Consider the following 14,379-nt stretch of genomic DNA (forward strand, 5'->3'; position numbering starts at 1 on the left):
AGCTATACAGAGAAACCCTGTCTCGAAAAACCAAAAAAAAAAAAAAAAAAAAAGTAAAATAAATAAATTTAAAATATGTGTATAGAGAGAGCAAGACCGTGCATATGTATGGCTTCATGCACATTTGCAAGTACCCTTGAGCAAGAGAGCACATGCAAATGCCACTAGCACCTTCTCAAGTCAGTTCCCTCCTTCTACCCGTGCCAGGGAACAAACTCAGGTCTTCAGACCCTTATACAGGCACTCGCACCTACTGAGCTGTCTTGCCAGCCCTGTTTTCCTTTTTAACAATGCTTCCCTTTCTAGTCCATTGTCAGTGTAACGCATGCAGTCATCTTCAGAAGCTAGCATATAAAACTTTAAGGCGACATTTACTGCTTCCCGGGCACGTCGAGTGACTTTTTGGTTTTGTTTAGTAATAAATTAGTCTTATGCAACCCATACCCACCTGGATTAACTGTTTGCATTTCTCTAGGTTCTCCAGTTTAATAATCTGATTTTTATCCAGAATCAAGGTATGGACATCAGCTTCACAGGGCAAGTTGGCACCTAATTTCTGCAGTCCCTGGCCTGACCAGTTCACCACTGATCCTTGAGAAGAGAAACATCTTGTTAGAAAGCAAAGATGACAACTGAGCTTAGCATTTCACACCGAAGAGGGAAAAATATGTAAAGACATTTAAAACTATACCAGAGCACACAAGTATCAAGAATTTCAACCAATAGTAATCCAGAGCTGTAATGCTACAATTTTTTTCTCCAAATTTATGGATTACAGGCTGGGATTAGCTCAGAAACAGAGCCTTTTCCTAGCATGCAAGCCCTGATTGTACTGTAGTATTTAATAACAGCACTCAAAAAACAGGACTGCTCGAAAAACAAAAACAAAAAACAAAAAACAAAAAAACAGGACTGAAGTTTCTTTTGAGGGGTTTGGGGTTTTGTTTTTCTGGTTTTTTTTTTTTTCTGAGTTTTATTTTAATTTTCTGAGACGGGGTTTCTCAGTGTTTCCCTGGTTGTCCTGGAACTTGCTCTTTGGACCAAGCTGGCCTCAAACTCAGAGATCCTCTTGCCCATCTCCCTAGTGCTGAGATTAAAGAGAAGATTCCTTTCCAGTGAGCCCTGACGCCTGCAGATGTCTCCTGTCTTTGAAGGGGGCAGAAATTTAATGTCCTTGAAGTGTTAAGCTATGGGAAAGAGACAACCAGGTGGTCCCAGACAGCTGGGGCCAGCTTAGAAAAATAACCAAATGAGTCCGTTCTTCCCAGACCAAAAAGGTCCTTTTCCAGTTGTATGGTCCCTCCTTGCTGTCAAAACAAATGTTCTCAGTTTCGAATGCTAGCATTCCTTTACCTCACACCCAATCAGGTAAGGCCATGCTTGAAAGCCCCAGCCTACCCTTTTCCCATATATATACCCCAATCCTCTAGACTCCAGTGTTGCATTCCTAACCTGCGGAGCAGGGAAGGTAGCATCCTGATGATAAGACTGTGTGTTTACATCTGTGATCTCTGCCAAGAACTGGGCATAACAAAAGGAGGGTGCCATCACCTCCTGGCTAATTTCCCCCTTTTTTCAATCTTTCAATTTTTTTCTTTGTCTTAGATTGGTTTTTGTTATTGTTGTTTGGGGTTTTTGTGTTTTGTTTTATCTTTTGCTGTTGTTTTCAGACAGGGTCTGATGCTGGCTAGGCTGGCATAAACTATGTATCCAAGGCTAAATTTGAACTCCTGATCTTCTTTCCCCCAACTCCCAAATACTGGAATTATAGCTATCATCACATCAGACCCTAAAACTTACTTTTTTATATAGAGATCAAAATGTTTATAACCTAACTTCAAGTACATCTTCAAGAGCCCAAAGTCGTGTGCACGGGAGTGGTGGGCAGTGTCTATCATGCATGCCCAGGGAAGCCAGAGGAGAATGCTGGGTGTCCCGTTCTGTTACTCTTTATTCTCTTGACCCACTCTCTCAGTGGGCCTTAAAGCCTAGCGCTGGATTGGAAGTCAGCAACCTCCATAGCACTAGGTGCTGAGCTTTTCCATGTATGCACTAGGTGCTGGGGCTTTGCCCATGGATGCTGGGGATTTGAACTCCAGTCTGCACACTGTCACTTCGAGTGTTCTTACCCACTGAGCCATTTCTACAGCCCTCACTTTGTTTTTCAAGGCAGGATCTCTCACTGGCCTGGAGCTCATCAAGCAGAGTAAGCTACTTGGCCAACAAGCACTAAGACTCCGCCCATGTCACTTTCCCGGCACTTGAGACCACAAGCTCCTGCCACCAAGCTCCACCTTTTACTTGGGTTTTGAGGATGGAACTCGGGGCCCTCATGCTTGTCACATACAGCAAGCACTGTGCCAACTACTCTCTCCCAGCGACTTCGAAGTCATTTTGAAAATCACAGTGTAGATAATTAATCGATGGAATGCAATGATTTTCTAATTTCACAAGGTTGCAGGCAGCACTAAATAAAGCACTTGTAGCACAAAGTCAGACTGTAGCCCCTACCCCCCACACTCCCACCCCCAACCCCAGCTAATCACAAATCCAGACTGTAGCCCCCCACCCTTTTAATCACTTCAGACAAGTTTCCTTCTCTTTTTATCATTTATTTTTCAAAGTCTGAAACACCCAAAACTAAGGTGTTGGCAGGTTTGATAACTGAGACCCCTCTCCTAGAGGCTGGCTGACTCCTCGCTGTGTCCTCCCATGTCTTTCCTCCAAGAGTCACTCTCTTAGCCTCTCCCCTCTCCATTTCTTCTTTGAGTTAACTTTTCTATTCTACAAGACATAGATGACAGCCAGGCGATTTTTAAAGTGCCAACCTCTCTTCACTTTCAAGGTCAGCTCCGTCTATCTAGTGAGTTCTGGGACAACCAGAGCTACATACTGAGACCCCCCTGTCTTGAAAAAACAAAACAAAACAAAACAGCTAGGCAGTGGTGGCCTTTAATCCCAGCACTCCGTGGCAAAGGCATCTCCTTGAGTTCAAGGCCAGATTAGTTTTCTGAACCAGTTCCAGGACAGCCAGGGCTACACAGAGAAATCCTGTCTTGAAAAACAATGGGCTGGAGAGATGGCTCAGCCGTTAAGAGCACTGGCTGCTCGTCCAGGTTCTGAGTTCAATTCCCAGCAACCACTTGGTGGTTCACAACCATCTGTAATGAGGATCTGATGCCCTCTTCTGGTGTGTCTGAAGACAGTGACAGTGTACTCACATACATAAAGTAAATAAATCTTAAAAAAAAAAAAGGCTGGAGAGATGGCTCAGAGTGGTTAAGAGCACTGACTGCTCTTCTAGGGGTCCTGAGTTCAATTCCCAGCAACCACATGGTGGCTAACAACCATCTGATGACCTCTTATGGTGTGTCTGAAGGCAGCTACAGTGTACTCATATAAATAAATAAATCTTTTTTAAAAACTATAAAGTTGTTTTTTTTAAAAAAAAAAAAAAAAAGTGGATGAGCCACGTGCACAGCACAGCTCACACCTTTAATCCCAGCACTGGAGAGGCAAAAGCAAGAGGATTTCTTTGAGTTTTTGATCAGTCACAGCTACATAATGAGACCATGGCTTTGAAAAGAAAAAAGAAAAAGAGTGAGAATATAATATAAACATTGTTCTACATAAAAACATGAGATAATGGGAGAAAGGCATCCAAAATATCATCTGGCTCTTTGGGGGCGGGGAGAATGGCTCTGTAAGTGCTTATTGCTGCTGTTCTCGGTGAGCTAGGAAGGTTGAGAAAAGAAGCTATCAGAGTGGGCGGGGCCTGAGTAACTGCCAATTTCAATTTTTCGATCAGACTGGAGCTACCTTGGGATGTAATTTTTCGGTTCTGCGCTCCTAGAGGGTTTCAATGCTTTTCGGTTTTCTTATCACGTGAGGCGTCGTGAGCCCCTTCTTCGAGATGAAAACTAGACTGTCCTGGAAAAGCGCACCTAGCGTCCGCACACAATTCCTAAGTGTCGACACATGTTTTAGCCGAACTCCTTCCCGTAGGAACTCAAGGGTCTCCGGGTTATGAGCCTCAACTCTACCTACCCTGCTCTGCCCCAATCGGGCCAGCTGCTACCACGCCTCAGAGTGTAACCAAAACAAAAGCTCTGAGGTCGGCGCCCCACGGAGGCATCTCCCAAGCACAGGCGCACCCCCCAACCTGGGCTCTGCCAAACAAAGACCAAACTCGACCCCGGGACCCGGCCTGCAGAATGATCGGGGAGCAACGCGTGTCTGGGTCATTCTCAGATTCTACCACGGCTACTGGTCACTTCCAAAGAAGAGTTCAAGCAGACTGTGATGCGGTTTCAGATGAGATGCTTCCTGAACGTTCTCGGACGAGAAGGAGAGGCACGGGAAATAAAAAGGCTGCACTAATTTCCTGTGGGCACTCGGAACTCAAAGTAAACGTCCCAGAAAGGTCACCGCAGTCCGAAGCCCACTGCCCCCAGTCAGGCTAAGGAGAGCGCGGGACAGGGGCGCCGGGCACCGCGAAGGCTCCTGGGGACTGAAGTCCCTCATTCAGCCTTCACAGTAATGTTGCGGGACTGGACCAGACAGCGGGACTACAACTCCCAGTAGGAAGTGCGCCTCCGTGTTGCTTACAGCCCCTCATCAAAAGAACTGGTCCAAAACTGCACCTCTAAACCCAGGCTTTCTCTTTACACCAAGCAACTGTTTAATATGACATACTGAAGTAAACTTTGGAATTTAGGGGTAGGGATCATCGTACCTTCTCCCGGAGCCAGAGCCCCGTCGACTCGCGCCACCGCCATACTTGCCGCTTGCTAATGACACCAGGCAACCGTCTTCTGCCGTTCTGTAGAGCATGTAGTCAGCAGTGGGGCGCTGCAAACTACAACTCCCAGGATGCACAGCACTCACTCGACCCAATTGGCTCCCTGATGGGACTTGCTGGCTACAATGTGGGAGGTAAAGCTTAGAAGACCCGGGTTGACACCTAAAGTTGATCTGGTGAGCAAGCTGTATTGTTAGATAAACCATTTCACTCCAGGGCCAGGTGTTTGAGAAATTCGACACTTTTACCACCTGGCACATTATAAAGACGTTGTTTAAAACTGAATTTGAGAACTCATTGCCAGAAGTCTCTATGGCAGCTACCCATTTTGACAATTCTGAATTAAGTTTAAAAGGTTTTAGCTTCTCTATAGGAATGACAGTGAAATATTTTGACATAGTCAAATGGATACGTTATATTTGCAATTTACCCAATCTTACCTAATTAAATAGATTTAAAGCCTCAGAAACTGATATTTTTGTTTTAAATGGTGGTTCTTACACATTGAACAGTTTGGTCAAGGAGTATATTTGATACATATGTACCCAGAACTTTTTCCAGAGTATTCAAAAAAGTTTAAAATAGTTTCCAGAGTCAGGAATACTTACTTTACCTGGTTGGGAGGGCACAGGCTGATCTTTTTTTGATTTAACTATGAACTCGGTAATCGGGAACTAGAAATTACAATCTTTGGACAAAACTTGACAGGGGAAGTAAAATTAAGCTAGGGTTTACAAGGTAACTCAATCGTACAAAGGGGGCTCCACTTTCTTTCATCAACTGCTCAACGTACTAAAAGCTACTCTTGGTGTTCGAGAAATTCAACACTTTTACCACCTGGCACATTATAAGGACATTGTTTAAAACAAACTGATGTTGAGAACTCATTGCTAGAAGTCTCTATGGCCGCTACCCATTCTGACAAGTCTGAATTAATTTTAAAGGGTTTTAGCTTCTCTATAGAATGACTCGCTATAAGGCTCTCTCTGAAGTCTGAGGATTCCTGTTCAGGAAAATTCAGTAACTTGGTGCTTCTAGCTTTTCAGGCTCAAAATTCTAAGAGCATTTCCTCTTTCCTGGTTCCCTTTGGCATCACTGCCCTTAAAGACCTTTCTGTTTCCCATTGCTTTAGTCTAAAGATACTTTTCTATTTCTGAAGAAACAATAAGAATTCCCCCCTTCATTTTAACCAGTAGACACCTTACTTGGAGAACAGTCTTACAACTTTATATGTCTGAAAACAAAGCAAGCCTGTCGTGGTGGCCCAAATTTTAATCCCATCAGTTGGGAGGAAGACTATATATTGTTAGATATTGGAAGAGGCAAGCAGGAGGATGTCTGTGAGTTCAAGGCCACCTTGGTCTACATAGTGAGTTTAATCATAGCCTGAGCTATGCAACAGAGAGATTCTGTCTAAAAACAAAACAAGTACACATGTACACACACACATCAGACACACACACACACACACACATCAGACACACCGGAAGAGGGCATCAGATCCCATTACAGATGGTTGTGAGCCACCATGTGGTTGCTGGGAAATGAACTCAGGACCTCTGGAAGAGCAGCCAGTGCATAAATTAAAACAATTGGAGAGGATGAAGAGACAGCTTAGCCAGTAGGGGAGTTTGCTGCCAAGACTGATGATCTGAGTTCAAGTCCCATAACCCACACAGTAGAAGATGATCACCCACTCCTGAAAATTGTGAATTGTGTTCTGAGTTCCACATGTGTGCTACCTCATTCATGGAGAGAGAGAGAGAGAGAGAGAGAGAGAGAGAGAGAGAGAGAGAGAATATGTAACTTAGAAAAAGGAAGGGCCAGGAGAGAAGTATGCCAAGTCCAGCCTTGGCCACATAGAGGCACCTTGTCTCAGAAACAAAAACAAACAAACAAAAAAAAAAAACCAAATAACAACATCAGCAAACAAGAATAACCCAGAGAACCCCTCCACAGGGTGATCACATACTGGGGATGACCATGCAGTTGTGTCCGGCTTTTCATCACTGAAGAGTGTTGTCGTTCACAAAGTTCACACGAGAAGCACTCTTGTCTTGTTCACTGTTTTTGGTTTTGGGTTTCTGAAACTGTTAGGGATCAAACTAGGCTCTCTTCATCTGAGGCAAGCACTTAACCACTGAGATACATCCCCAACTCAAAGAAAAAAAATTGTTTTAAACTTTTCTGTATTTTAAGGTTTTTTGTTTGTTTGTTTTTACAGAAGCTTTGCATTTTATGAGGTCTTATTTGTCAATTTTTTAATTAATTTTTTTCTTGGATATTTTCTTTATTTCAAATGTTTTCCCCTTTCCAGGTCTCCCCTTCAGAAACCCCCTATCCCATCTCCTGCTTTTTAGGCTTTTTTGAGACAGGGTTTCTCTGTGTAGCCCTGACTGTCCTGGAACTCACTCTGCAGGCCATGCTGGCATCAAACTCAGAAATCTGCCTGCCTCTGCCTCCCAAGTGCTGGGATTAAAGGTGTGCGCCACCACTGCCCAGCCAAAGGAGGTTTTTCTTCAGAGGAAGAGGAAGGGGCTGGTGAGATGCTCAGATGTTAAAAGCTCTTGTTTTGCTGAGGAACAAGTCCCCGCACCCACACTTCAGTTCCAGGGGATCAGATGTCCTTTTCTGATGTCTACAGGGAACCATGAAAATGCAAAATGCACATATATACATGCCGGCCAAACATTTACACACATAAAATAAAAACAAATATTTATACAAAACTGTTAATGTTTTTAATGAGGAGAATTGTGTCAGATAGTTTGAGTTACAAGAAACAAAAAAGAAAAGAAAGGAAAAAGGACAAGATGCTAAAGAGATGTTTTAATGGTTTAAGAGCACTGGCTGCTCTTCCAGAGGACCAGAGTTCAGCTCCTAGCACCCACATGACAGCTAACAACCATCTGTAACTCCAGTCCCAAAAGATCCAACACCTTCTTGTGGCCTCCATAGGAACTACAAGCATATAGGGCACAGACAGAACACTGATACACATAAAATAAGAATAATAAAATCACACGTGCACACACACACACACACACGAAATGATTTAAGTGTGCTTACAACTTTACATCAGGCTGCATTCACAGCTCTATGACAGCACTTGTGGCTCACTGAACACAGGCAGGCCCCCAACAGTCCTGCTCTTACTTCCTTAATCTCCAATTACTTTTCCCAACACTGCAGCCCCATAAGTGACGCCATGCACCTTCCTCAAGGAAGCAGACCCAACAAGAGGGACGAAGTGGTACATCCTATGATCACTGCACATGAGAGGCAGAAGTAAGCAAAAATCTCTGTCCCAGCCTGGTCTACATAGTAAGTAGCAGAATAGCCAGGGCTACATAGTGAGACTTTGTGTCAAAAAGAAAACAGAAAAGAGAGAAGGGGGGGGGGGAGAAAGTAGACTCAAGGCTTGTTCTCCAGGCTTTACACAGATACACACATGGATGCCTAGTGAGTAAGCGCTTACTGTTTTCACACAAGTCATCGTCTCAGAGGTAGGTCTACTGTATGGCGCCTAGACTGGCCTGGTTAAGTGACATTCAGTATAGCTAAGGGAAGGTAAGGGAATATTTGGTTAGCCTTTGTTTCACCGGATTGTTTGTTTGTTTGTTTGTTTGTTTGTTTGTTTTCCTGTGTTGGTGGTGATCACACCAAGTCCTTAACATCATGGGCAAGCAATTTACCATTGAGCTACATCCTCAGTTTATAGGAAAGGGTTTTTTAAATATTTATTTATCTAATTGTACATGAGTAACACTGTAGCTGTCCTCAGACACACCAAAAGAGGGCATCAGATCTCATTACAGATGGTTGTGAGCCACCATGTGGCTGCTGGGAACTGAACTCAGGACATCTGGAAGAGCAGTCAGTGATCTTAACTGCCAAGCCATCTCTCCAGCCCTATAGGAAACATTTTAAAAACAAAAGTGGAGATGATTATTTCTTATTTTAAGACAATACTTCTTAGTGATAATGATTTCATTACAGGAGCAGTGTTAGTCAGAGGCTGGACAGACAGTTGCTGGACAGATGCCATGGGAGAAGTTCTCTGTGTACATAGTTGTGGTGGTCTCAGTGGAAGCTTTGTGGTCCAGTACAGGACAAAGCAACGAAGGTCCGTTGTGGGGAAATTATGTTCTCTTGTCCAGGGAATGAAATCTTTGACCCGACATTCTAGGTGGACAGTATCAAGCATCTGGCTAACCCTTCAAGAAGGCAAGACCGCCCTTCAGGAACTTAAGCCATACTTAAGGCTTCAGTGAGATAATAATTTAGTGAGATAATTGCTTCCCAGAATTCCCAGCCCCTAGTACTGTTGTACTGTTGCTTACGGAGCACAGCCATGCAGCTGCACAAATGGACATGCTTCTCTGTCTACTTTCTTCTTTCTCTTATCTAAGCATCTTTTTCTAATGCTCTGGGCTTCACTCTTTTCCTAGAGCTCCTCTCCCTTCTATATGGGTGCTCATCTGCCAGCATGTTGACTTCCATGCCAACCTGAGGGCATGACTTCTTCTCTCTCTCTTCTCCATCTCCCTTTTCGGGGCAGGTGCTGAGATTACAGCTTGCCTGCTTTAGAGTCTTTCTTTCTTTCTTTCTTTCTTTCTTTCTTTCTTTCTTTCTTTCTTCCTTCCTTCCTTCCTTCCTTCCTTCCTTCCTTCCTTTCCTTCCTTCTTTCTTTCTTTCTTTCTTTCTTTCTTTCTTTCTTTCTTTCTTTCATTTTGGAAACTCACTGTGTAGGTAGACCGGGCTAGCCTCAAACTCACAGTTCCACCTGCCTCTGCTTCCTAGCTGCCTGGATTAAAGATGTGCACCACCAAGCCCAACATTTTTCTTTATGGCGTGTGTGTAGGCTGCAAGGTAAGTCCACCACAGAACAATCATGGGCACTCTTAAAGTCAAACACCAAGTCTGCATTGCCAGCCAGCAGCTGCAGGGAGAATCTGCTCAAAGCATGCAGTTCTGGGCCTCACTGTTGTCTTTTATGCACATGAAACACATCCTGGTTGACACAGTTCAGTTACCAATAGCCGTTAGTGCAACCCCACCGCACACACACACCAAGTAGTGGTGTGGTGCCTGTAGTAGGCAGGAGAGCTGGCCCTGCCCCTCACCAGATGCAGCACTTGGGAAAGTGGACCTTGCACCCTGCCTGGACTACACAGTAGAGCTGGCCCCAATGGCAAAAGCAACGACTGGCCAGCCTCAAGCGGGTGAGAGATGGCTCTCGGGAGACTGGACCCCTCACCTCAAGTGGGCAGCGTAGTAGAGCTGGCTCTGGTGGCACGAGTGCAGGTGAGCTTGACCTAAAGGCATGAGGGCAGGAACATTGACCCTGCCCACTTCAGCTTCAGAACAGGCTGGGGTCATGCTTCAGTGTTGTCTAGTTGTCCTTTTCTCTCTAATCCTCCCTCCCCCCACCCCCCGGAGAGTCTGTTGACTGCCTGAGCTTACTTGGTTAATTTTGCTAAGATCTGGAGACCTGTTTCATGTACATATATTTCTGCAGCCGAAGATACCAATGCTTGGGTCGTATTTGATGCCTACGTCAATGTGTTCCTGAATCCAAAACCAAAGTTTCCAGTATCTGAGAAGTTATTTTTTCGTAACTCATATTCCCACACCTTCAGGCCTTTCTCCAGCATTTCCTCTGCCTTGGCTCCACGGACTGTGCAGTGAACAGCAATCTTCTCATTTCTCCGGATGCCAAAGGACCTGACAGTGTATCTAGCTTTGGAAAACACCAGGGTCTGGCCTGTGAGCTGCTCCAACACCATGGCTGCCCGGGTCAGTCTGCCTCCGCTCTCCCCGACACAGATATTGAGGCAGAGCTGCGGATGCGAAGTTCCGGCATGAGGTTTTCATTTTCCCCATGCTCTTGCGCCATGGTGGAGAGCAGGAAGAGTCATATTTTCACTTTATGAATATGATGAGTTTTCCCTTGGGGCTGGAGAGGTGGCTTAGAGGTTAAGAGCACCAGCTTTTAGTGCAGGGATCTTGAGTTCAAGTCCCAACACCCACAGGGCAGCCATCAAACCATCTATAACTATTGTCCTATAGGATGCCGTGTGTGCCCTTAAACACCAATATACATAAACGAATAAACCTAAACAAACAAAAAATGTTTCCCTGCATGTATGTCTGTGTGCCGTGTAAATGCAGTGCCTACAGAGGCCAGAAGAGGGAACTGGAGTCCCTGGAAGTGGGATTACAGATAGTTGTGAGCCATCATGTAGGTGTTGGGAATCAAACCCAGTTCCTCTGGAAGACTAGCCAGAGCTCTTAACTGTTGCGTTATCTCTCCAGCCCCTCAAGACTTTTTAAAAAAATTTTATGTCTTGTTTGTTTGTTTGTTTGTTTGTTTGCCTTCATGTATGTAAGCACCCTAAATATGTGTCTGGTGCCAATGAAGGTTAGAAGAGGGTGTCAGGTCTCCTGAAACTGGAGTTACAGCAGATATGACCTGCCGTGTCGGTATTGAGAACCCAAGCCCAGTCCTCAATAAGAGCTAGTGATATTAACCACTGGACCATCTCTCTCCATCCCTGGAGATTTTCTTAATAAACTCTAGCCACACTGTCCTTTCGAGTCTGTTCTTGATTTCTTTTATAAATGAGACTAAGAACCCCAAGAGGAGACTTACATCCCCCTGTGACATGTGGCAGCCCTGACAGTACTTCCCAACAGTTCCAGTAACAAAAACAAGTCACCATTTTAGGGCTGGACACCAGAAAACACACACACCAAAGGATCAGCTACACTCCTGGACTTAGCCAGAGGCATAATTTTGGAGTTCAGGAGTCACCCCACAAACCACAGAAACACCCCACTTGTGAGGAGCTGCCCTCACATTCACCATTACAAGATGGCGCCGACACCCTGTGTTCTAAGTAGTAAACAAATAATCTGCGCATGTGCCGGGGTAGTTTTCCACTCCATGTCCTCTGCCTTCCCCGTGAGGACAACTTGGTCGATGGGCTGCAGCCAATCAGGGAGCGACACGTCTGAGGTTGAGGACAATCCTCCATAAAAGGGACGGGGTTTTGCCATTCGTCTCTCTTCTCCTCTTGCTCCTGAAGAAGTAAGCAATAAAGCTTTTGCCGCAGAAGATTCCGGTTGTCCTGAGCGTGTTTTTGCCGGTGAGGACAAAAGCTCGGGATACCCACTCAGTCAGACAGGGAAGGTTTATTGAATGCACACCTCAAGACAGACTAATCAGGGCAACAGTTGAAAGCTGTGTGCCAAACATTTCTCGGGGCCAGCTTATAACAAAAACCACAATGAGCTCAAAAGTACATGCAGGAAGCGCTATCTGGTGGTCAGCCCTGACTTAAGTCATTTAAGACATAACAGTTCATGTTGACCTTTAATTTGATGGGTCCTAAGTGAAACTTATGGTTGTGGAATTTCTGAAGATTATCAAACCTCCTAAGATACAGAACATAGCAGGGTATGTGGTCAGCATGACCCTGTTCTGAGTCAAGTTATTTTTCTGTGTCAATAACTGGCAGGCATGTTATAGCAACAATATAAAATAGATGGCAGGCATGGAACAAAATGGCTATAGCTATGCTAGGCGGGCAGGCCTCAACAATGGTATTCTTGGTTCTGGACTGAGAATAGAGATGCCAGAAGGAAGTTCTGGTTGTTAGACCAGTTTCTTTTTCTCTCTTCCTCTAAGCTAGCATCTCTTACCAGAGGTTATACCTGACGGTATGACCAAATCCCAGCTCACAGTTTATCCCTGCTGGGGAACCAGTCTGAAGTTAAATCTCTGGATTTTCACTGTGGGAATGGAGGAATCCATTCATCACCTCAATTCATCTCATCTCCAATGATTTTAGTATTGGGTCAGGAGGGGATGCTATAACTGTCTAAGGAAACACGGAGGATGCTGGGGCTGAGTGGAGATGTGACATTCTGATCTCTCCGAAGACTAGTAAATCAGATTATTTATTGTTGTTTCCTATGAGTTAACCCATACTGGGTGTGTTGTACACATCTTCAATCCAGCACTCTGGAGGCAGGCAGATCACTGTGGCTGTCACCGTGCACCATATGGCTGGTTGTCTCGCCCTCCTCTCCAGCTCCTATCTCCCAGTGTCTGCTCATGGTTACAGCTTACTCGGTCTGTTGGCTTCCTGTCAAATGCTAATAAAATTAAATAATAAATTGTCCTGGGACTTTCCAGTCTGTTTCTAAGTTGTTTTATTAAGTAGACTAAGGCCCCAAAAGAAGTGATTCCCCACCCCACCCCAGGACCGTTATCAAAGAACCTTATTTATATCAAAAGTTTCCCTTCATAATCTAGTAGCCTGACTTACTTGTGAAGGTTTATTTTATTTGTGCCTGTGTGCAAGCCACCAATGTGGATTCTGGGAACCAAACGCTAGTCCTAAAGTGCAGCCATCTTTCCAGCCCATGTTTTATTTTTGTCATTATAAGGATCCTCCCAGGGCACTCCATTTTCATTCGGACAGCGCTGACAGCTCTTTCGTACCTGGAACGGACTGTGAGGATTGTGGAGAAATTAGTTCATGGAGGAGGAAGGGGGCTCCAGATCTCTCCTATTTATTTAGAAAGGAGAGTCCCAAATATTAGCGGGTGAAGGTACTCCAGGAGCGCAGACTCTTCCAAGTTTACAATAGTAGCTGGAAGAGAGTTTTGTTTGATTCATCTGTCCTGAGTCACTGAGGAGTGGGCACAAAGGCTAGCTGTTCCCATATGATCAAGTGTTTCAGGCACCAATTTTCCATCTACAATCAAGCCTTTTAACTAAAATTGCCTTCTTCCCTAAAAATTAAGTCCTGTAATTTCTGAATGAATTGGAGAATTCCACTAATTAAACCTGCAAGCCTCCCAGAAAGGTAGTATTTCCTGGCAGGCCCAGGACCTACTTTTACATCTATCCCCACTGTATATTCTATCCCCAGCTCTCTCTCCCAAACCCATCTATCTGCCCCACTGTAACTGGAATGATCCAAGCAAGACAATGAAATGCTCTTTATCACGTCAATCTTCCCCCCTCAAAACCTTCCCACTTGAAATTCAACTTTCCATGGCCAGACCTAGGCTGGCCTCACTCGACTTGCCAGTATTCACTTCTGCTCGTTAGCCTTCGATGCTTCTCACAGAGGGACTGACACAAAGAAACCTGTGTCTGGAAAAGTTAACGGGCTCATATAACAAGGACGGACTGAAAGGTAGATGAAGCCCGGAAGGAGACTTGGGCCTGGGAACTTATGCCGAAGTTCCGGGAGGGGATTATATACAAAGTTCAGATAACACACAGGGAAGTCAGCACAGGACGGCGATAACATCGATAACATTCGGGTGCTTGTGTTTTTGAGAGGTGCGAGGTGCGCTTACTCTGACGCAAACTGACCTCAAACTCAGTCCTGCCACAGACTTCTGGCGTGCCAGGAGTACAGACCTTGCCACCGTGCCTGGATACGTTTATGGATTCTGTAATCTACCATATGATGAAAGTGTTTCGGTAATTAGGATTGAATTGATCACATTTGAAGGAAATATATATGGCTTTGATGTTTTCAAGTCGTAAAAGT

At 44.8% G+C, this 14,379-nt stretch overlaps 1 protein-coding gene and 1 pseudogene across 4 annotated transcripts in view; both read right to left on the reverse strand.

Annotated features, from left to right (window-relative positions):
• Cep97 (centrosomal protein 97) overlaps positions 1 to 4,831 on the reverse strand; it is a 34,961-nt gene extending 30,130 nt beyond the window's left edge. For all 4 annotated transcript variants that reach the window (NM_028815.4, NM_001159366.1, NM_001159365.1 and 1 more), the window contains exons 1-2: positions 4,736 to 4,831; positions 449 to 591 (exon numbers count right to left, since the gene is read on the reverse strand). In NM_028815.4, coding sequence (NP_083091.1) covers positions 449 to 591; positions 4,736 to 4,778 — 186 coding nt within the window. In that variant the 5' untranslated portion in view covers positions 4,779 to 4,831. The remainder of the gene's footprint in view (positions 1 to 448; positions 592 to 4,735) is intronic.
• Gm8900 (predicted gene 8900) lies at positions 10,307 to 10,718 on the reverse strand (annotated as a pseudogene).

This window comes from Mus musculus, chromosome 16 (genome assembly GCF_000001635.26).
Source record: "Mus musculus strain C57BL/6J chromosome 16, GRCm38.p6 C57BL/6J".
Lineage (NCBI taxonomy): Eukaryota > Metazoa > Chordata > Mammalia > Rodentia > Muridae > Mus > Mus musculus.